The sequence below is a fragment of the Hippopotamus amphibius genome, chromosome 8, assembly GCF_030028045.1.
Source record: "Hippopotamus amphibius kiboko isolate mHipAmp2 chromosome 8, mHipAmp2.hap2, whole genome shotgun sequence".
NCBI classification, from domain to species: Eukaryota; Metazoa; Chordata; class Mammalia; order Artiodactyla; family Hippopotamidae; genus Hippopotamus; species Hippopotamus amphibius.
In genome coordinates, this window is record NC_080193.1 from 35,131,266 (window position 1) to 35,153,798 (window position 22,533).

The window sequence follows — 22,533 nt, forward strand, 5'->3', positions numbered from 1 at the left end:
ACAGTACTTTAAAATAGTCGAGATGGTAAATATTATGTGTACTTTACCACAAGGGAAAAAAAAAGCACCCATCAGGTGCCGTGTAATGCATCACTGCCTGGGTGCTTATCCCTATATTTTTTCCTGTTTTATCCCCTAATCTTGTCCCAATCACCCACCCCTTGGAGGCCTCCCAAAATTCACTGTGACTTCCCAATGCTTGGGCCATCACCAGCAAACTGCCCACACCTTCACCTGTACTTCAGGGGTCCCCAGACCTTTTCTGCAAGGGGCAGGAGAGTAAATATTTTAGGCTCTGGGCAGACTGTCTCCGTCCTCGGTACTCAACTCTGCACTCCTTGGGAGAAGCAGCCACAGACAGCGTTAAAATAAAAGAATGGCCAGACCCTCTTCCAGAGCAGCTAGGAAAGTGAGCTGACAGATGTGACGCTGCTCCGCGGACTGTACAGTGCGGGTCACCTGGGAGGAGCTGGGAGCAGAGGCCGTGGTAATAAAATGCAGTTCAGAGCCCCTGCCAGCAGAGGGAGCTTCTCGACGGGAAAGAAAGGACCTAGTGGTAGGACGGGGCCTGGGCTCGGACGGGGGCTACGCCATAGGCCTCCTGGCTCCCGCGGAGCCGCTGGTCCCTCCACCATTAGATGGGACCAGTCAGGCCGCTTCGCGGGAAGGAAGCTCAGCCCCGCGTCCCGGCCCCGCCCACGAACGTCCCGCCCCTTTGCCTGCGTCCCCGGAGCCCCGCCCCCAGAGCCGGGCCGGCGTGCTTTGCGCTCTCGGCCCCGCCCCCTCGAGTCCCGCCCCCTCCGTCCCCTCCCCCGGAGCTGCAGGCGAGCTTTGCGCTGGGCTCCGCCCCACGCACGTGTTCGGCGTCCGGGGCTGCGACAGAGGAGGAGGTGAGCGCGCGGAGCGGGAAGGGCCGGAGTGCGGACCCGGGCGGGCTCCGTCCGTGGTGTGTTGCAGCCCGGGGGCGTAGCCCAGGCGTCGGGTGTGGAGCAAGGGTCCTGCAGCCCCTCCTCGCCCAGCCGCCTGCGGGATGCGTGGCTCCCCTCCCAGGCCTCGCTGGAGCGCGCGGCCTTGGCGCTGGTGGTCGTGGGGACATTGGGACTTTCGCTTGGACCCTTCCTTTCCTGGCCTCGGTTTCCTTGTTGGCGAAAAGGCCCAAGTGATGTGACTCTTCAGGAGTATGCTGCTTTCTTGTTTGCAGCAATTCGTTTGCTAATTAAACACTTCACAGACAGGAAGACAGCAAACGTTAAATAATTGTGTTTTTACTGAAATATTTTCGGATGAAATAATAGGATGCCCCGAATGTGTTTCATAATAAACCAGTTGGAGGCGAGTATGTGTGGGAGCAGAGATGAAACAAGATTGGCCATGACTTGATAACTTGAAGTTGGTTTATGATATACTATTTTGTCCACTTTTCTGTATGTTTGTAATTTATCATCAAAAATACTCTATAATGAAAAATTTGCTGTGGACCCCTGTTCAGTACTGGGCCTGTATTAGTCTGCTAGGGCTGCAGTTACAAGAACTGGGTGGCAGAAATTATTTTTTCACAATTCTGGAGTCTAGAAGCCCAAGATCAAGATATCTGCAGGGCTGGTCTCCTCTGAGGCCTCTCCCTGGGCAGTAGATGGTCACCTTCTGGCTTGTGTCCTCACGGTCCTTCCTCTGTGTCTGTGTCCTAGTGTCCTGGTCTCATAAGGACACCAGTTATTTTGGATTAGGGCCTATCCCAGTGACCTTGTTTTAACTAAATTACCTCTTTAAAGATCCCGTCTCTAAATACAGTCACATTCTGAGGTCCTGGAGGTTAGGACTTCAGCCTGAATTTGGGAGGACACAATTCCACCCGTAGCGGAGCAGCTTGACTAGTTTTGAATTTTGACCAGTTTACTTAAGCCTGTCTGTGCCTCAGTGTTCACTGCTTTAAGATAGGTGTGATAGCAATAATGAGGTCACAGAGTTGTAAGGATTCAGTCGTTAAGTAACGTATATAAAGCTCTCAGAACTGTGTTGAGCATGTAGTAAGTAATGTGTAAGCTGAACGTGTTTCATGTGTGAATTAGTGGTCGTGTCCAGTAGGGGATGAATAGTGGGGTGAGGGGTTGGTTGCTTGGTGCCGTGCCTAGGCAAGGGAATCAAAGCCGTAATCACAGCCATTTCCACAGGGGGTGTCTGTTCATTGACTCAGCACGGACACCCTTGGGTGGCCTTTGTCAGGTGCCCATTTGGCCTGTGGGGAAGGCGATGCAGAGATAGAGCTGGAGCCCCTGCTCTGCCTACTGTGCGTGCTGCATGAGTTTAAGAGGATGTGGCCCTGGGGGTGTTCAGTCTGCAGGCAGACCCAGGGAGCTGTTCGCTCACTTTTCTTTCTCTTGGCCCAGGTTTATAGACGTGGCAGCCCTCATGGCAGGTCCCCTGTGGCGGGCCACAGCCTTTGTGCAGAGACACAGGACGGGCCTGTTGGTGGGTTCCTGTGCAGGCCTCTTTGGGGCTCAGATCTCATACCACCTCTTCCCGGATCCTGTGGTCCAGTGGCTGTACCAGTACTGGCCTCAGGGCCAGCCGGCCCCCCTGTCCCCAGAGCTGCAGAGACTCTTCCAGGAGGTGCAGCAGGACATCGGTGTCCCCTCCAGCCACCACTTCAAGGCCTTCACCACCTTCACCTTCCAGCCTGTGAGCGCCGGCTTCCCAAGACTCCCTGCTGGGGCTGTGGTGGGCATCCCCGCCAGCTTCCTGGGTGGCCCAGTGACCAACACTGACTGGCCCGTGGTTGTCCACGGGCAACGAGTGGACTGGCAGAGCCCACCGGGTACCCGGCTGAGAGATGCCCTGACCCTGTCCCACAACGCCCAGAAGTTTGCCTTGGCCAGGGAGGTGATGTACCTGGAGAGCGGGGCGGTTGCCCTGCAGGCCCTGCCGGCCTCTGCCTGCCTGGTGGGCACCTGGGCGCTGGGCGTGGGGGCCAAGCATGCCCTGGGGCTCTATGGAGGCCCCATGAACTTGCGGGCCGCGTTCAACTTGGTGGCGGCAGTGGCAGGCTTCGTGGCCTATGCCTTGTCCACTGACTCTCTCACTCACGCCCTGGAAGCCTGGCTGGACCGTCGCACGGCCTCCCTGTCTGCAGCATATGCCCAGGGCGGGGTGGAATTCTACGAGAAGGTTCTGTCAGGCAACCTGGCCCTGCGCAGCCTCCTGGGCCGGCCTGGGGAGAAGCTGTACACGCCCAGCGGGAACGTGATTCCCAGACACTGGTTCCGCATCAAACACCTGCCCTACACGGCCCGCCGGGACTCAGTGCTGCAGGTGTGGAGGGCGGCGCTCAGCTCCAGCAGCTCCTGAGGGCCTCCTGGCAGGGAAGGTTCTAGCTGGAGCAGGTACCACCCTGCTGTGGAGTGAGGAAGGGGAGGGGCGGGGGGGGGGTGGGGAGATGCTCCTGGGGCTTCTGCGCCCACAGCCCAGTGTCAGCAGACTTGCAGGCTTTGAAGTTAAACAGCCCAGATTCTACCCCAGCCACCGCTTATGATCTCAGTGACCTTGGACACGTCCCTTTATGAATCTGAGCCTTGGTTTCCTCTACATCACCCTCTGAAATGGGATTGTGGGGTTGTGTGAGGTCATTACATACAGGCCTGGGAGGGGTTGGGCATCATAAACAAACAGAAGGCTGTCTTCCTTGCTCTTTGAATACAGGGTGCTGGGGGGTCAGGCCGCATCTCACCGCCAGAGGTGTTGGCACGATGTTCCCACTTTGTCACAGCGAGGAATCACCCCATACCTTGCCTGGTAGTCATATCCCAATGTCTTCCTTCTGCGGTAGAGATTAAAGGCTCTGAGAGGCCAAGAGAAGCTGGTGTGGCCCAAGAGCTGGGAGACGGAGCTCGCGGTGGGGCTTTAAGGAGGCCCATCCATTGCGGGCGGCAACTCCAAGAGAGCCGGGTGCCCAGCAGGCTTGGTGGGGCCCAGGAGAGCCCCTGTGCCTGATGGGGAGAGAAGGTGTTGCTGGAACCTGGTGAGACCTCCTGGTCCGAGGGAGAGGAAGGAGAAAGCCTGCAAAGCTGAGGCCCTGCAGGGAGGGAGCCTGGGCGCATGGAGCACAGCGGGGGGTGGGGAGGCCTTGGCTCACTGGAAGGTAAGGAGAGCGGAGGGGTGCAGTTAGGCAGCAGGCCAGGCCTGGTGTCACACTCGGGACCCAGGGGAGGCGGCAGCCTTGCCTGGCTTGTTTCTTTCCAGCCCTCTGGAGGTGGATAGAGCAGACCCCACTTTTGATTCTTGGGCAGGAGACTCCAGCAGGGAAGGTGAGGAGGGTTGCAGTGAGCAGGCCAGGCTTACTTGGTCATTCGTGTATTCCTTTTTTTATTTTTTTAATTTATTTAATTGAAGTGTAGTTGATTTACAGTGTTGTGTTAATTTCTGCTGTACAGCAAAATGACTTAGTTATACATATATATACATTGTTTTTCCTTTTCTTTTCTATTGTGGTTTATCACAGGATGTTGACTATAGTTCCCTGTGCTCTACAGTAGGACTTTGTTGTTTATCCATCCTCTGTGTAATAGTTTGCATCTGCTAACCCCAAACTCCCAGTCCATTCCTCCCCAGCCCCGCTCCCCCTTGGCAACTGCAAGTCTGTTCTCTTTGTCTGTGAATCTGTTTCTGTTTTATAGATAAGTTCATTTGTGTCATATTTTATATTCCACATATAAGTGATATCATATGTTATTTGTCTTTCTCTGACTTACTTCACTTAGTATGATCATCTCTAGGTCCATCCATGTTGCTGCAAATGGTATTATTTCATTCTTTTTTATGGCTGAGTAATATTCCTGTGTGTGTGTGTGTGTGTGTGTGTGTGTGGCTATACATCTTCTTTATCCACTCCTCTGTCAATGGAGGTTTAGGTTGCTTCCATGTCTTGGCTATTGTGAATAGTGCTGCTATGAACATAGGGGTTGATGTATCTTTTTGAATTAGAGTTTTGTCCAGATATATGCCCAGGAGTGGGATTGCTGGATCATATGGCAGCTCTATTTTCAGTTTTTTGAGGAGCCTCCATACTGTTCTCCACAGTGGCTGCACCAACTTACATCCCCACCAACAGCATAGAAGGGTTCCCTTTTCTCACATCCTCTCCAGCATGTTATTTGTAGACCTTTTAATGATGGCCATTCTGATCAGCGTGAGGTGATTCTTCATTGTAGTTTTGATTTGCATTTCTCTAATAATTAGCAATGTTGAGCATCCTTTCAGGCCATTTTTTTATCCTTTTTGTTGGTGCTTATGTTTTCCCTGGAAGAGGTGAAGAATTCAAGCCTGGTGCCAGTGTAACTCTGGGCAAAGGGATTAGGCCACACCAGGAAGGGCTCAGAGCCAGCCCGGGAGGCCCGCTCGGAGGCTGGCGGTCCCTGCGGAAGACCATGGGTGGAGAGAGCGGGCAGGGGCAGCCCGATTCCTGCTGGGTCCTTGACCATGGTCTGGGCTCAGTGCTCTGACCGCATTCTGGGCGAGCCTGAGGGTCCCCACCCTGGGCCCCAGCAAACAGTTCTGAGGGCAGAGCACTGGCTCTCCCATGTCCCTGGGCAGCATTGCCCACCCAACTGCTCTCTGTACCACAGGAGCCGGGGGAAAGCCAGGCATTCCTGCTGCTCTGTCCAGATGGGACGGTAAGGGAGGCCCAGCATGGGTGGGAGCGGGGGGGGCGACCCCCTGAGATGGCTGCTCTGTCTACTCCGAATCACCAACTTTGCCTCCGCTCAGGGGCTGTTCCCAGACCCCACACACACTTCCCACGGCCCACCCCCTCACCTGGGCTGGCTACAAGCCCCTGCTCCCCACATCCACACATCCCTGCTGTCCGGCTCAGGCTCGGCCACTCCCATCCAGAGCCTCCCGCTGCAGCCCTGACAGGCAGGTGACAGCTCTTGCTGAGAACTTGCTCTGGGCTGGGCCATCCCCGGACCTCGTGACTCAACCCAGGCCTAGCCTGGTGATTTCCCTGCCCAGCAGCTCTCGGCTCCATCCCTGCCCTCCCTAGGCAGTCCCTCACACAGGCTTCCTAGCCATTCTCCCCACCTCTCCCAGCTCTCTGCCTGAGTTCCCTCCTGCTTAAAACTCTTTGCAGCCGTCCCTTTGCTTTTGGCTAAAGCCAAGTCTCCAAGCCTGGGCCCACCACCAGAGCCCTGGTGGGGGCAGGTCCCTATGTTGCTCTCAGTTCACACCTTCTGGGAAATTACTTGGCAGCAACTGAGAGCAAAGGACCCAGGACTGGAGAAGAGGGCATTAAAATGGGAGGTAGTGTTTTTTTAATTGAAGTGTAGTTGGTTTATAATTATGTTAATTTCTGCTGTACAGCAAAGCGATACATATATATATATACACACACACACACACACACACACATATTCTTTTTTTTACTTAATTAATTTATTTATTGGCTGCGTTGGGTCTTTGTTGCTGCACGCAGGCTTTCTCTAGTTGCCACTAGTAGGGGCTACTCTTCTTTGCAGTGCTCGGGCTTCTCACTACAGTGGCTTCTCTTGTTGTGGAGCACGGGCTCTAGGCACGTGGGCTTCAGTAGTTGTGGCACACGGGCTCAATAGTTGTGGCACATGGGCTTAGTTGCTCTGCAGCATGTGGGATCTTCCTGGGCCGGGGATCAAACCCCTGTCCCCTGCATTGGCAGGCAGATTCTTAACCACTGCGCCACCAGGGAAGTCCCACACATTCTTTTTCATATTCCTTTCAGTTATGGTTTCTCATAGGATATTGGATATATTTCCCTGTGCTATACAGTAGGACCTTGTTGTTTATCTGTTCTCTATATATAGTTTGCATCTGCTAATCCCAAACTCCCAATCCTTCCCTTCCCCACCCCCTTGGCAATCACAAGTCTCTTCTATCTCTGTTTTGTATATAAGTTCATTTGTGTTATATTTTAGATTCCACATATAAGTGATATCATATGATATTTATCTTTCTCTGACTTCACTTAGTATGATAGTCTTTAAGGTCCACCGTGTTACTACAAATGGCAGTATTTTATTCTTTTTTATGGCTGAGTAGTGTTCTATCGTATATATGTACCACATCTTCTTTATAAAATGGGAGATGGTCTTTTACACCAACTATATGGGTAATTTTCCTAGAACGTTCTGGGTGAGTGAAGCTGTAGTGAAGTTGGCACAGGGTGTGCTCTTGGTGACACTGTAGGAGGCGGCCTCCAGGGTGGCCCGCAATGGCCTCTACTCCTGGTGTTCTCAGCATGTGTCATCCTCTCCCCTTGCTCTTCTTGGTTCAGAACAGCAGAATAAGGCAGGTGTGATTATGTTACAAAAGACTGTGACTTCTGTCTTGCTAGCGGACTGTTACCTTCTCAGGTACATGCTTTGATGAAGCATCTCACCACACTGGAGAGGCCCACGTGGCACGGAACTAAGGACAGCGTCTGACCCACAGCTGGTGGAGCCATGAGGCCCTCAGTCCAGCAGCCCACAGGGAGCTGAATCCTGACAACAGCCGTGTGAGCTTGGAGGAGAATCTCTCCCCAGTCAAGACTTGGCTGACACCTTCGCTGCACCCTGTGACACCCTGAAGCAGAGGATACAGCTAAGCCGTGCCTGGGTCCCCCACCCACAGATACAGTGAAACAATGAATGTGGGTTATATTAAGCCACTTCATTTTATGGTGATGTTTTATGCAGCAATAGATAGCTAGTACACATCATTAATTGATATAATCTTTAGAAAGCAGTTCAGCAAAATTTGACACAATCACAAAACTGTATCTTTTGATCCAGTAACTTCAAACCTAGAAATTCATCCTAGAGCCATAATCCAGCAGAAACTAAATCAGATATGCCTAAAGATGTACCTAGGAGCGGTACCTATAATATATTAAAAAAAAAAAAAAGGATAATGGGAATATTGAAAAATAATGACTTAGGGAACTTAGGTATATTCATTTGTTGAATATTGTTCAGTCACTAAAAAGCATAAGTATGAACGCTATGGAAGAAACATGTAGAAATATTCTAAATATCAAATGTTTTAAAAAATATGAAGTACAACATGCAGGAGGATTGCAGTAATGTAAATGTGATAAGACCGGGAAGGAAATTTGCAAAATTTCTGAAATTCAAAATTTCACAAGAGAAAGTAATTCTGTAATGGTAGAATTTTGAGTGACCTTATTCATTCAGTATACAGAAGGACTTACACTATGTATGTATTAATATAGATGTGTATGAAGGCTCACTCAGAGGGGTCCACAGACCCACCCCCTCTCCCTGCATCAAGGTGACAGGTCCAGGCATCACTGCTTTTGGTCTGTATCCTTGGGGTGTGGCCAAGCTTCTGCCTGTCAGTTACCTTGGCAATCATTCTGCTCACATCTGCTGTGGGAGCAGAACTGACAGTCCCAGCTGTTGTTTCTCTAGACCCACCACCGTGCTTTCACTGAGGCCATGCCTCTCACGGGCTGCTTTCAGGCAGGGGTTGATCATGGTGCAATTCTCATGCAGGCCCATTCTGGTGAACTGTGGGACTCCTCCAGTGGGGGACTGTGGCTCAAGGATGCCCCAGTGGCCTGGGCAGATCTTTCTTCAAATTGCTCTGTGGTCTGAGACCTTCCTTCCCTGCCTCCTTCACAGGAGTCAGCCCTGAGTTGTGGTTTGAAGCCTCTCCCCACATTCTGTTCCCACCCGCTTTGTCCTCACAGGCATGTCCCCTAGCTCACCTCTTACTCAGGTAATCCCATCTCGGTGTCTCTTTCCCAGAGGATCTGAACTAGCCGTTACCCCTCCCTCAGTCGGGTACTGTGTGAGGCCCTGGGGGTGCACCCTGCCCTTGTGGGGTTCACAGGCCCACAGAAGTAAACCTGCAGTGACAACACAGTGACACGGGTGCAATGAAGGTGTGAGGGCCAGATCAGTGTGGAAGCACAGGGAAGGATGCCTAACTCAGCCTGGGCTGGGTGGTGGCCAGAAAGGACTCCCCAAAATAGGGGCCCCATTGCTGATAATAGATATCAAATACTTATGTGACACTGATATGCCAGCACCTTACACACGTTCATTCACACAATCCTGTGGCAGCCCTCTTATCCCCGTTTTCCCTGTGGGGAGGTCCAGCCATAGGGAGGTGAAGTGGTTTTTCTCCAGCCAGTCCTATGCTTGGGGTCTGAACCCAGACAGTCTGGCCCTAGAGGTTGTGCTTTCAGCCGCTGGACCATGTTAACCAGAGACAGGCTATGGGAATAGCTTGTACAAAAGCCAGAAACGAGACAGTCTGTGTGGTTTTTGTGTCAACCAGGGTCCAACTGGGAGACGGAAACCGCACAGTAATTTGAACAGGGAAAGTTTAATATGAAGAATTGTTATTGTTCTGTAAGGAATTATTACAGTCATAACGGGGGTTGGCGTGATGAGGGAATTGCTTGTAAAAAGCCAAGAGCTCCAGGAACACCTGGGGGCAGCTGTAAGGAAAAGCCACTGCCCCTGCCCAGGCTGAGGCCCAGGCTGCACTGCAGAAGGTGCCAGCCTGGTTCCCTGGTGCAGAGAACTTGCTCGATCAGGTGCCACACAGCACAACTGGCTGTAAATTCGCCCTCAGCAGTAGCAGGGAAGCCATCCCCAGGAGATGCCCCACCTCCAGCTTGATGCAGACGCATCTGAGGAGATGCTGAGGAAGTGGTCCATGAGGAGGGGCAAAGCCACCAAAGGGATGGCAGGGCAGGCACCCTGCCGGAACCAGACACCAGGGAGACTGCACCCTGGAGGAGCCATCTCGGAGGAACTGCCCTGCAGGAGCCTGACGAGAGGACACACTGTCCTCCTCCAAGGTCCCTCCAGGCCCCCAGCTGGCAGAGTTCAGCATCATGCCAGCTTAGGAGAAAGGTTGCAAGGGTCATTTCCATTTTCTCAGAACAGGCAGTGAAGGGTGATCGATTGGTAACTGGTCCAGTAGTCAAAGAACAGAACCCACCGTGGCTGGCACAGAGTGCAAGGGCGGGTGTGGGGAGAAATGAGGTGGAAGGCCTGGAGGGGCCATGGTGAGGTGTGTAGACTTTATTCTAACTGCAGTGTGGAGCCGTTGATAGTGTTAGAGCAAGAGAGGGACACAATTGTGCTTGTATTTTAGAAAATGACTTCACTGCAGACAGTGGGATACCAGTTTGGTGGAGAAGGGGGACATTGTAGTACCAGAGGAGAGGGTAGGCTGGCCGAACTTGGCAGGAAAGAGGCAGGACTTAGGCTATGTTTAGGAAGTAGTATTGGTGAAATTTGGTGGTGGACTGGGTCTGGAGGTGTGGGAGAGGAAGGTCAGAGGTCAAGGGTCAGGAATGTCTCCTGGGTTCCAGGTTGATAGCTGGGTGACTGGGGTGCACCCCTGCCCTCGGCCCTGCTGCAGAGCTCGCAGACACTGAGTCCCATTCTCCTCCTGTCTCCCGGACATCCCTCCTCCCTTATGGGTTGCGCCTCCTTGGAAAGGCAGTTTTGTTGTGGTTACTGATGGTGATGCTGGTGGGGGTGGGGGTGGGGGTGGTGCTGCTGGTGTGGTGATTGCGATTGAAGCCTTTCAGCACACTGGGAGCTTGAGAGCTCCCAGAGTGCGGCAGGACAAGTAAGAAGAACTGAAAAATGGTCTTTAAAGCACCCACAGATTGTTCAGAGCAAAGGCCAACGGGGGGTGAGGAGCTGTGCCCCACAGGCCAACTCCGTCCTCAGCTGTTCCCGCCCCCTGCCCCTCACACCCTCTGACTCGGCCACGCAGAACTCCAGCAGGCCTGGGGGACGTGAGCTTACCTTTTGCCGTGCCTGGAGTCACCTGCCCTCAAAACTGTCCTGGCTCCGGGCTTCTTCCAGTCCCAGCCCCCTGCAGTCTTTGTTCCCCAGAGGGCCTTGCTCCCTGCTGCAAGTCAGAGGTACGCTGCGGCGGTAGACCTAGACTCATGCTATCACTCACCTCGGCATGCCCCTCCCCTGCCTGCTGCAGGGATGGCTGCCCCTGCTGGGCACTGCAGGCCTTGTGAAGGGCTGGAAGGTGCTCAGCGGGGGCCAGAACCCACGTGCAGGGAGGGAGGGGGCCGGGCGTCCACACACCGCACAGACAGCAATGCCATTGCTTTGTAGTCAGACCCTCTGTGTTGATAAACTTTGCTGCTGTTACCAAACAAGACTGGCCCGAGTCTGATACTTTGACCCTGACCCATTGACCGGCTAGTTCAACACGGACATTTCCCGCAAGGCCATAATTATGCTTGCTCTCGCAGCACAATCTGGTGGACACTGTATCTACGCTCTGGCTCAATTTTCCAAGCACTCAAATCAATATCAGTGTTGAATTTTCCCTAACATTGTCCACATGTGAAAAGACCAAGATCCTAGGCCTTTCCCCCCACAAACGGGGTGTCCCTCACTTTCCTGGGTCGCTGAGCTCACATGCCCTGAGCTGGTCCCCTTCAGAGCTTCCCTGTTAGAGGCTCCTTCTGGTTCCCACTGTTTGTGTGCAGCCTTGCAGCCTGAAATATATATGCCTTTGTCAGTGTGCTGAGGAAAGAAAAGATGGGAATCGGGGTCCTGGCAGACAGGGGTCCACTGGGGGGCCCTTGGCTGGGGGCTGACTCTGCAGGTGCCTCTCCAGGCAGACTTCGGCCTTGGAACCAGACCAGATCCTGGTTGTGCAACTTACTACCCCGGGCACGTTGGTTATGTTCTCTGTGCCTCAGTTTCCTGTCTGTAAATGGGAATAATGGCAATGCCCATCTCCTAGAGTTGTTTTGTTGTGGTTTTGTTTTGTTTGTTTGTTTATAAGTGTATTTTCTTTTTTTTTTAATTTATTTATTTACTGGCTGCATTGGGTCTGTTGCTGCACGCAGGCTTTCTCTAGTTGCAGTGAGCAGGGGCTGCTCTTCACTGTGGCTCACGGGCTTCTCATTGTGGTGGCTTCTCTTGTTGTGGAGCACGGGCTCTAGGCACACAGGCTTCTGTAGTTGTGGCACGTGGGCCCAGTAGTTGTGGCTCAGGGGCCCTTGAGCACAAGCTCAGTAGTTGTGGTACACAGGCTTAGTTGCTCCATGGCATGTGGGATCTTCTTGGCTGAGGGCTCGAACCTATGTCCCCTGAATTGGCAGGCGGATTCTTAACCACTGCACCACCATGGAAGCCCTGTGTTTTGTTTTTTAATATTTACTTATTTGATTGTACCAGGTATTAGTTGCGGCAGGCAGGCTCCTTAGTTTCAGCTTGCAGGCTCCTTAGTTGTGGCACGTGGACACCTTAGTTGTGGCATGTGAACTCTTAGTTGTAGCATGCATGTGGGATCTAGTTCCCTGACCAGGGATCGAAACCGGGCCCCCTGTGTTGGGAGCGTGGAGTCTTATCCACTGCACCACCAGGGAAGTCCCTGGAGTTGTTTTAAGAGGTTAATAAATTGATATTTGTAAAGGGTTTCAAACGGTCCCGGCACAGAGTTAAAGCTTGAGGAAGTGGAGGATAACCTGTATTCACCAAGACGCAGTTGCTGGGCAGTGGAGCCGTGCGGCACCTTTGAAAACGTCTCGGGTGGTCGCAGTGGGAGTCAGGCTGGCAGTACTGCCGTGCACGATGTTCTCACCCCACGCCCCCAGCAGAGCCTCACTCATGTGTCTGAGTCCTCCACCAGCCGGGGTCTCTCTAGGAGCAGCCTCAGGGCCATCCCCAGCCTCTTATTCCCAGGACCTGACACCGTTGTCAGAGTTCAGGAACGGAGTCATGATGAGGGCGAAGGCGTGTGACAAGCGGGCAGGCTCCAGAGGTACTGGCCTGTGAAGGTGGGCTCAGCCCGAGTTTCTCAGGGGCCCACGGGGGAGAGGCTGCTGAGCAAGGCCTCTAAGCCCCAGTCTTGTCCCCTCTGGATAAGGCACCTCGGAATGGGCCCCAGCACCTTCTTAACATTTTTCCCAGCAGCAGCTGGAGGCCGCCTTGGCATCTGTCCACGGGCCTGGACCAGCCAGCTGGCACACTGGCCCTCCTACACTGGTCCCTGGGGAGGAGGGTGCCCCAGCCCTGAGACCTGGACCCGGCCCCTGCAGAGGAAGCGTGGCAGACGCCCTGGGCCGCAGAGGGGCACAGCATCTCGGAACCCCAGTGGGAGTCGGGCTGCAGCTGCCCCCGACGCCACCCTCACCCCACGGGCCTGCCGGTGCCGCCTCCTCCTGCCTGCACAGACTGCAGACCCAGAGCTTCCTCCGCCTCTAACTCCTGTTGGGCCCATCTTGGATCCGGCCCGCAGGCTCTGCCTGCCAGCCAACTGAGTGTCAGGGGCCATCTGCTGCCTTAGCCAGGCAGCTGCGGAGAAAATGCTTGCATACATACGAATGGATTTTGTTTTGCCTCCTGATGAGATCTTCAGTGGAACAAGGCGGGATTTGCCAAGCGATTCAGAGGTTACATTAACCCAAGGAAGGCAGAACTGACAGGGGCTGGGGGCAGCACGAAGCCCAGCCGGCAGGAGGCAGAGGTGGCCGGGGCCCCGGCAGGAGGCTGCTGCGAGCAGGAGGCCCAGGCCCCTGCCTGGGCTGGCACTGGGCTGGCCCCACAGAGCTGGCAGAGGTGGGGGCTGTTATGCTCCCTGGGGGGGCAGAGCCCTCCCGATTCCCCAGGCCCTGGCGGGAGTTGGCCCCTCAGCCTACCCTGCCCAGTCCCACGGGGATGTCCCTCCACAGACAAGTGTCACCCTCCCACGTGGGAAGCAGCTGCTCCGAGCAGGCCGTTTCCCTACATTATCTACCTAGATGACCGCAACCCCCTTAAAGAGAGGCAGCATCACACCCCTGGTCCAGATAGGAAGCAGCGGCTCAGAGAATGTAAGCAGCTTGTCCGTGGACACACAGCTGTTGCTGGCAGGGCCAAGTCAGGAGCCCTGGAGCCCTGATGCTCGGCCTGTGCCGTTTTCTCTGTCAAGGTTGCAGCCTTACTGGGAAGCAGGGGTCACCCGGGCTTTCCGCAGCTGGGACAGCACCCTTTTGTGAAGCAGCAAAGCCTCCTACAGACCCCAGGGAGCCCTAACCCCTTCAGGGATGTCCATGGTGAACAAATTTGAAGCTGTAGCACTGGGGGCACGCAGGAACCCCAATAGGAGCATTTCAGTTGCCGGGTCACTGCTTTGTCCTCTGGCGGCATGATGCTGGCCTGAGGTCTCTCTTTGAAACTGAGGCCCCTGAAACTGCGTTCCCCTGATCTCTCAGTCCCCAACCTTATTCCCTTTCTAGTCCCCTCTGACCTCAATCCTGTGCTCACTGAACACTGATCAACGAGAGTCACATGAGGACACTTGCTGCTGTCCATAGTATGATAACATCGTTAGTGAACTCAAATTGCTGGTGTAGACATCGTCACCGATGTACACACGCAGATTGTCTCTCCCGTGCAAGGTGAGCTCACACACCCGTCACTGCTGTGGGTGGGTTGTGCTCTGTGCACGTGTGTAACGTTGCACCTGCTCCCTCTTTGATGGGTGAAGGGTCGCTTTCCCAGGAACGCATCTGACGGCCAGGGGTCTCCATCCCCCTTTCCCCCAAGGGGCCTCCCGATGACTGACGCATAGCGAGAGTGACAGATGAGCCCGTGTGGTTTCACAGCACAGATTTGGGGGCTACTTGTTGCCACCGAATTAGCTCCTTCTTCCTGCCACTAGACCACGCATAAGAGCCAAACTGCGAGACTCAAGCTCCCTTGGCTTAGACAGCTCATGTCGTGTGGGGTGTGAGGGGCTCATGAATAGGAGGTGAGACTTCTGCAAATTCTTAACCGCTCAACCCTCACAGCCTGGTATCAGCTGATGCGGCAAAGCCTTTCTGAAAACAAACATCGAGAAGTGATTGTGCAAGACAGAGCCGCTAGAAATGCCTGGTTTATGGGTGTGTGAGAATGTCTTTCGTGTCTTTTTTTTTTTTTCCATTGAAAGAATATAAGCTCAACTAAGGTGACAGCCCTGGAAGGCGAACAAAACCGGCCGGAAGACTCCGCTGTTCCTTAATTTTCTGTCCCTATCTCTCTCCATCCCCGCCCTGAAAAGCTGAAAGCAACACACAGATGAAAGGAGCTGTTTTCCTGCTCGAGGTTCGAGCCCCGCCCCGTTCCCATGGCAGCCTGGCATGCTCCACGCACTTTTCACACCACATCTCGTCTGGTCCCTTGTCAGTCTGTCCCAACTGGGCTGTGAACGCCTGGCGGGTGGGGCGAGCCTCCCTGCCTCTCGGCCACCTGGCGGGGCACCTGGCAGGTTCTGGGGGGTGTGGGGGTTGGGGGCATGGCAAGAGTGGAGAGGCCGGGAGGATACCCCATGAGGGGCAGACACCCTGTGGGCCTGAGGGCCACCCCATCCCGAAGCATTGACTAAGCACCCCTTGGGTTACAGTCGCCGTGCATGGCTCTGGAGGAAAGTCCAGGTCTGCAAGATGCGTTAATCAGCTTACACACACTTTAGTGTTTTTGAACTTCGCACACTGTGGTGAGTAAATTGTGCATAGTCAGCCTGTTTACGTGAGAGGAGAGTGGTCTGCAGGGTTCTCAGGATGTGTAACAGAAGGCAGTGGCCTTGAGCCGCGCACCATGTTTTGAGTCCCCAGCCAGCCTGGTACCTGGGGGAGCTTCAGCATCCTGGTTTATAATGGGTGGGGGGGCTCTGCAACCCCTCCCTCCTTACAGTGCCCCAGCCTGGCCTGAAACCCAGGACTGCAAGATTTGCCAAACAAGATGTGTGCAGATGCGGTGAGTCTGAGGGCCGGCTCAGGTCTGGACCACCTCATCCCCAGGTCCACAGAGCATCCTACAGGGCCCAGCCAGAGGCAGGCAGGGAATAAACGCAGGAGCAGGGCAGCCTGGATGGGGGGAGTGTCCCGCCATCCCAGGGCTCAGAGGTGAAATCTGACCTGAGGGGCCGTGCCCTGGGAGCGTGTAGCTGGGTAGGCAGGATTGAGCTCCTTGCTGAGAGCTCTGTATATCCCAGGACTGACCTGGGGAGCTGTCAATTGCCAGTATTATCACCGGCCTCATGGTGATCACAGGGGGCAGCCCGACCCTGTCTGCTGCACCGTTCCCACCCGTCATCCGTCAGCACACAATTCTGGAGCCCCAACTACGCACTAGGCTGTGCTCTAGGCCCTGGAAACACGGCCAGTTGTGGAGAAACATCCTGCCTTTATTTTCCCGTGAGGGGCATAGACAGTAAAGAAGGAATAAGTCATCGTGGGGCACATGAGACAGCGCTGAGGGCTGCTGTGGGACAAGGGAGAGGAGATGCTGGGTCAGGGGACCAGGGTGGCCGAGGGAGCCCACTGGGAGAAGGGGGCCTCGGAGCAGAGCTGAACGGAGTGAGGGAGCCAAGTGGACATGGCGGGGAGGGCATTCCGGGGAAGGAGAGGGGCCAAGACCCTGGGGCAGGAGCGCACCTGGCACATCTGAGGTTGGAGCAGGAGCAGAAGGTGACACGAGAGCTGTGAGGGAAGGGGCTAGACTGTGCAGGGTCTCGAGAAGGGAGCTCGGCCTCCCAGGGGAGCCTTTGTTTATCTTCACTCTGCAGTTGAAATCAGTTGTCTCTCTGGCCAGGGGAAGCAGCCTGCCCAGAGAAGACTCCTCACGGTTGCCTGTGGCCTGAAGCAGCCACCTGCAGGCTGGTGCTGACTGCCCAGCGCACCTTGGGGACATCCAAAGATGCGGCCCCCAGAGGTGCAGGTCTCACCCAGCTCCCCCTTGAACGGAACTGCCACAGAACAAGGAATCACAGCCTTGGAGGGACGGAGGGGTTAGGGAGGGCCTCTCCCCCTGTCACCCAGCTCTATGCACCCCTAAGCTGTCTTCCTTACCTCCAGGGGTTTGCACTCTGCCTGAAGCCCTGCAGCCCTCTGCATCCTTCAGGCCTGTGGTGGCTTGAAGCAGGGTTTCAGTTCCCAGCCAGAGACTGAGGTCATGCCAGGGCAGTGAGAGCTCCGAATCCTAGCACTAGACCAGTGGTCAGTGACAAGACCCTGGCTCTTCAGCTTTGCAGAAAAAGAATTCCCACAAAGACGGAAAGTAGTCAAACAAGTAAAGTGTTTATTAGGAGGAAAAAGAATATGTGTGGATAGAAGAGAGTAGCGCCCTAGTAGCAGTTTAAATCACTTATATGGGGCTTTTCTTCCAGGTTTCCTTTGGCCAGTCATTTTAATTTGCTTGGTTTTGAGTCCGTATTTGGTTTATCTCAGAGTCCTCCCATGTGTGCGCCCATCTCTTAGCCAGGATGGATTCCAGCGCAGAGGCCTGTGGGTAGGTTGACATCATTCCCTTTTTGACCTCCAAGGAGCTTTCTGGTCAGGAAGGTCTCCTGACTTCGAGATTGAGGAATATGTGGTCTCTTACCTTTTATCTGGGCAGGGCCAGCCTACTCTCGAGATTGTCCTGCTATTCTCTGGGGGCCCGTCTACCTCCTGCCTCAGTGGTCAGACCTGGCCCCAAGTGAGGCTGAAGCACACGTTCAAGGTCTCAGTGAATGTGGGTCCCCAGCTCCCGACAGATCTCTCTCCCTGTGCTTTTCTCTCTGCCCCTCACAGTCTCCGTCTCTCTCACGAGTGGATTCTCTCCTTGCTTTTTCTGGTTGTCGGAAGATTGTTCCTGATGGCATGCATGGCCCCTGCTGCTCAGAGCTGCTCTCCTGTCTGGGAGGGCAAGTCCCCCCTGCACACCCACCTCCCCCCTTTCCCGCCCCGCCCCTGCCCCGCCAAGAGGGATGAGGACAGGGTGAGGCTAGCAGGAGGGCAGGGTCATGGCGGCGGCGGGGGCGGGGGGGGGGGGGTGCTGTCTCAGAAACAGAGAGCCTTCCTCTTCCACCCCCTCCTTTTCTCTCCTTCTGTTCTTCTCCCCATTTAGCCGCTGTGCCCCGGACCTCTGGGAAGACTGGCAGATATACAGAGCAGAAAGCAGAATAAAAGCAGTCGCTTCCTGGCTTTTGTTTTTCAAAAGCCCTCCCAGACTGTTAGGGGAAGAGAGTCACCGGGAGTGGACAAAAGATATGGGAGGAAACCACCGGGAAGTGAGAGCTGATTCCCTGGGCTGGGCCGGCAGCTGGAGGAGCTGGGGGAGCTGGCCAGGGAGGTGAAAGGTGGACCCTGGGCCCTGCTTCTGAGCTGAGCCCTGGGGTGTGGCAGGACCAGGTAGGGGATGGGGTGGGAGAGCAGAGGGATCTGGCCGTCATCAGCACAGGAGGCTGTGGGTGTGGGGATTGAAGAAGTTGAAAAGAGCTGAGCGCTTTCTTTTCCTTAGCTGTCCTCTCAGAAAACTGGTGCCCTGTGAAGTGACGGGGCCACAGGCAGGTTCCCAGGAATCCAGATGTAACCAGTGGAGGAGCCCGCTGGCGGGCACATGGGGCCTCGTGGTGGGGACTCCCTGGCTGCTGTCTCTAAGGACAGGACTGAGGCAGCCTGGTGGCAGAATGCCTGGCTTCGCAAGCATTACCTCTTCCCTTCACCTGCCTCGAGGACATAATCCCGAGGAGAGGGCAGAGAGAATCCCTGCAACAATTGAAATCAAGTTAATATTGGGTTAGCCAAATCGTTTGTTCGGGTTTTCTGTAAACTGTTAATTATGGGAAAACGCAGATGAACTTTTTTGACCAGCCCGATACAAGTACTTGGTGAAATTGAAGTTCAAAAACAATTAGAGCAAAATAATGTTACTTTTCTTGACCTGAGTCAGAGACTAGCAAAAATGCTACCGGGGGACTTCCCTGGTGGTGCAGTGGTTAAGAGGCTGCCTGCCAATGCAGGGGACACAGTTTCGATGCCTGGTCCAGGAAGATCCCACGTACCGCAGAGCAGCTAAGCCCGTGGGCCACAACTACTGAGGCTTCGCTCTAAAGCCTGTGAGCCGCAACTGAGCCCACATGCCTGGAGCCCAGGCTCAACAACAATAGAAGCCACCGCACTGAGGAGCCCACGCACAGCAACGAAGAGTGGCCCCCACTCGCCACAACTAGAGAAAAACCCACGCACAGAAACGAAGACCCAATGCAGCCAAAAATCAATCAGTCAATTAATTTAAAAAATGCTACAGGGAAAAGGGGCATATAGGTTACACTGGGATGTTGGGGATGTGGTCATGGAAGGCTTCCTGGAGGAGGTGAGGCTGGATCAAAAATTTGAAGGTTCTTGATATGGATGCATGTTTACATTTCCACCATGTCCAAGAGACCCTGTTCTAACCAAGATAGTTCTCTACCCCAGTGAGGTCAATCCAAGCATCCCTCAGGTGCTCAGGGCTCTGTGGGAGCTCTTCAGGGTGCTGGTTCCAGAGCCCGCACCCATGCTGGTGCCTGTGCTCAAGGTGGCTGGTGCTCGCGGGGCCTGCAGGACTAGTGCTGGCACTGTTTCTCGCTGATGCCCAGCTGACCAGCAGGGGACGCAAGCTCGCCACAGCCCGGGGCCCAGGAGCCTCAGGCAGGAGGCGGGTGGGTGGAAGCCAGAGGAATACTGAGTCTCCTGGCATTTAATAGTCTTCTGGGGCCCACTCCTGGGCATCCACCTGCCCTCCCCCAGCCCTGAATCCAGCCCTGTGTTTTCTGAAGAACAGTTCCTCCAGGTGCTGCCAAGCCTCCTCCTGACTCCTAACTGGGCTAAGAAAGGTAGGAGGTGATGGCCCAGCATGGTTTCCAAGGATCTGGATGGCTGGGGAGTGGTCTCACCTGGACTCTCCAAGCCTGCGGACTGTGGAGAGACTTCCATGAACTGAGTCACTTAACACGGCAGGTGCAGAAAAATAATTATGGGCAAAGATGCTCATGGTAGTAATTGAGCAGACACCAATCTAAGTATTCTCTAATATTACTACTGCTGCTGCTACTGATAATAATAATGTCACAGACCTACCAAATGATGGAGTAACTCTTAGCCATTGAGAGCTGTGTCTTCCATGGACGCAACCTAAGTGTCCATTGACAGGTGAATGGATAAAGAAAATGTGGCTCATATATACAATGGAATATTACTCAGCCATAAAAGAGAATGAAATAATGCCATTTTTAGCAACATGGATGGACCTAGAGATGATCACGCTAAGTGAAGTAAGTCAGAAAAAGACAAATACCATATGATAATACTTGTATGTGGAATCTAAAATATGACACAGGGACTTCCCTGGTGGTCCAGTGGTTGAGACTTTGCCTTCCAGTGCAGGGGGTGTGGGTTCAATCCCTGGTTTGGGAGCTAAGATTCCACATGCATCACAGCCAAAAAAAACCAAAACATAAAACAGAAGCAATATTGTAACAAATTCAATAAAGACTTTAAAAATGGTCCACATCAAAAAAATCTTAAAAAAAAATAAAATATGACACAAATAAGCTTATTTACAAAACAGAAACAGACTCACAGACAGAAAACAAACTTATGGTTACCAAAGGGGAAAGGGGTTGGGGGAGGGATAAATTAGGAGTTTATCCTAATATATCTATATATATCTGAATCACTTTGCTGTACACCTGAAAACTAATGCAACATTGTAAATCAGCTATACTTTAAGAACACTGTCTTCAAGAAATATCTAATGAAATGGGATAATGCACCTTATATAATATGCTAATTCGAATGTGTCCTTCCAGAATCACTTTCTGCTCTGCTCTGCATCCTGGGAGGTTGACCCCAGTGCACTGCTTCATCCCAGTTCCCTTTGCTTCTGGCTGCAAGTTGGAGACACCGGTGGGAGACAGCAGCAGGAAATGGAGGGGTAGGAGGAGAGAGGCCGGGCAGTGTCTTCTATACTCTCTGCTTGCCTCAGCGCCTCCAGGGCTACAGCTCCCACTGGGCAGCCCCCTCTACGTCTGTACCCTCTCTGGGCTCCGCTACCACCGTTTTCTCCCCTTACCCTTATGGCCCTGAGAGTGGTAAGAGCTTCCTGCTCTGGGCAGTTCCTGGTGCCTCAGCAGCCTTTGATGGTTCCATAAACTTGCCCACATCTCTGTAAGTCGTCCTTCACTGAGTGGCTCTTCATTTGCACCATCAGAGAGAATGTTTTCCCTGCCAGGACTCTGAGTGATACCCATGTTAAGTGAAGAGAGAAGAATACAATGCTTGGGACAGAAAAAAAGGCCCGGTGCTTTATCTGTATCCCTTCATCTCACCCTCACAGCAGCGCAGCAGAATGCAGTCAAAGGAGTGTTGACACCAGATTCACATTTGGAAAGTGTTTGAAGGAAAATTCCAATCATGTCTTTATGGAAGGGAAGAAGATGCAGATGAAGGAAAAGTGAAAAAGGCACACTAGATATTTCTTACATTTTTAATTGCCATATGTTACTACTAGATTGTAATTTTTAATGCTTAATATTTTACCTCCTTTAAGAATGAGCCTCTGAGGAGGGAAGATATATGGGAATATAGGTATACATATAGCTGATTCACTTTGTTGTAGAGCAGAAACTAACAGTACTGTAAAGCAATTATATTCTAATAAAGATGAAAAAATTAAAAAAAATAAAGAAAAAAAAAAAAGAATGAGCCTCTGAGAAGAGGAGGAGGAGGAGGAGGCCACATGAGCTCAGTTGACTTGATCCGCCCCACACACACACCAAATTCCAGCCCCACTTAGAATGGGAGGGACTGACAATTTCTTAGAATCCCAGCTCTACCACTGGGTGACCTTAGTTTTTTAAATCTGTGACATGATTATGTTAACGCCTATCTCCAGGGTCATTGTGATGGTTGATGGGCCATGATGGGAAGTGTCTGGCCCTGTGCCAGGTCACTGTGAGGCATCGGCAACCTTATCTGGGGTGGACTTCCTGCTACACCGCGTGCTAAAGAAGAAATGGGTGTGAGAGACAAAAGCTTCCTGCTGTGGCCTGCACCCAGTGTACAGCAGTGGCCCCTAATAAGCAGTTGACAAGTCGATGAATGCGCAAACAAAAGTGCTGCCCTCCCCAGGCTGGGTCCCGGGAGCACAGAGCAGCCGCCTCTGTTTCACAGAAGGATCTTCATTCTCTGTCCCACTGGATTCGTTTTTTTATTGCTGTGTAAGGAATTTCCTCAAGCGGTGGCTTGAAACAACACACATTTATTATCTTGGCTGTCTGGGCACTGCCCCGCTGGGTCTGCTGCTCAGGGATGCGCAGGCTGTGACCAAGGTGCAGGCAGGACTGCGTTCCTACCTGGAGGCTTGACCAGGGCTGGTCTCCGAGCCTCAGCCCGAGCTGTGGACCGGCCTCAGGGTCTGTCTCTCAGACTTTTCTGGTTGCTGGCAGAACTCACCTCCTTGGTTGTAGGAAACAAGGTCCTGCAGCCAGCGTTCCTCTCGGCTCTTCGAGGCCGCCCACACTCCCTTGCCGAGTGGCCGTCTCACCACATGGCAGCTTTCTTTACTCAGAGTCAGCACGGAAGAATGTCTCTCTCACTCCAGCCTGCTCAGAGCTGTGTGTGGGTGGGTGGGTGTGTGGTGCACACACGTATATGATCACCTCTGCCATATAGTGTAATTTATCAAAGGAGTGACAGCCCATCACCTTTGCCGTATCCTGTTGGTCCCAAGT

General features: G+C 53.4%; 1 protein-coding gene across 2 annotated transcripts; it reads left to right on the forward strand.

The window, feature by feature from the left end:
* Positions 1 to 842: 842 nt before the first annotated feature.
* TMEM177 (transmembrane protein 177) lies at positions 843 to 22,133 on the forward strand. 2 transcript variants are annotated; one of them, XR_009055220.1, is made up of 4 exons: positions 843 to 890; positions 2,388 to 3,380; positions 20,611 to 20,735; positions 21,138 to 22,133. XR_009055220.1 is itself a non-coding variant. In XM_057747103.1 (3 exons), the coding sequence occupies exon 2, from the start codon at positions 2,410 to 2,412 to the stop codon at positions 3,343 to 3,345; it is 936 nt and encodes a 311-aa protein (XP_057603086.1). In that variant the 5' UTR covers positions 843 to 890; positions 2,388 to 2,409; the 3' UTR covers positions 3,346 to 3,380; positions 20,611 to 22,133. The 2 variants fall into 2 exon arrangements, 1 of the variants encoding a protein (XP_057603086.1); XM_057747103.1 differs by having other exon boundaries at positions 20,611 to 22,133.
* The last annotated feature ends 400 nt before the right edge of the window (positions 22,134 to 22,533 follow it).

Bases quoted from the DNA above. Each gene is read 5' to 3' on its own strand.
- TMEM177 (XM_057747103.1), top strand. From the start codon at position 2,410: ATGGCAGGTCCCCTGTGGCGGGCCACAGCCTTTGTGCAGAGACACAGG.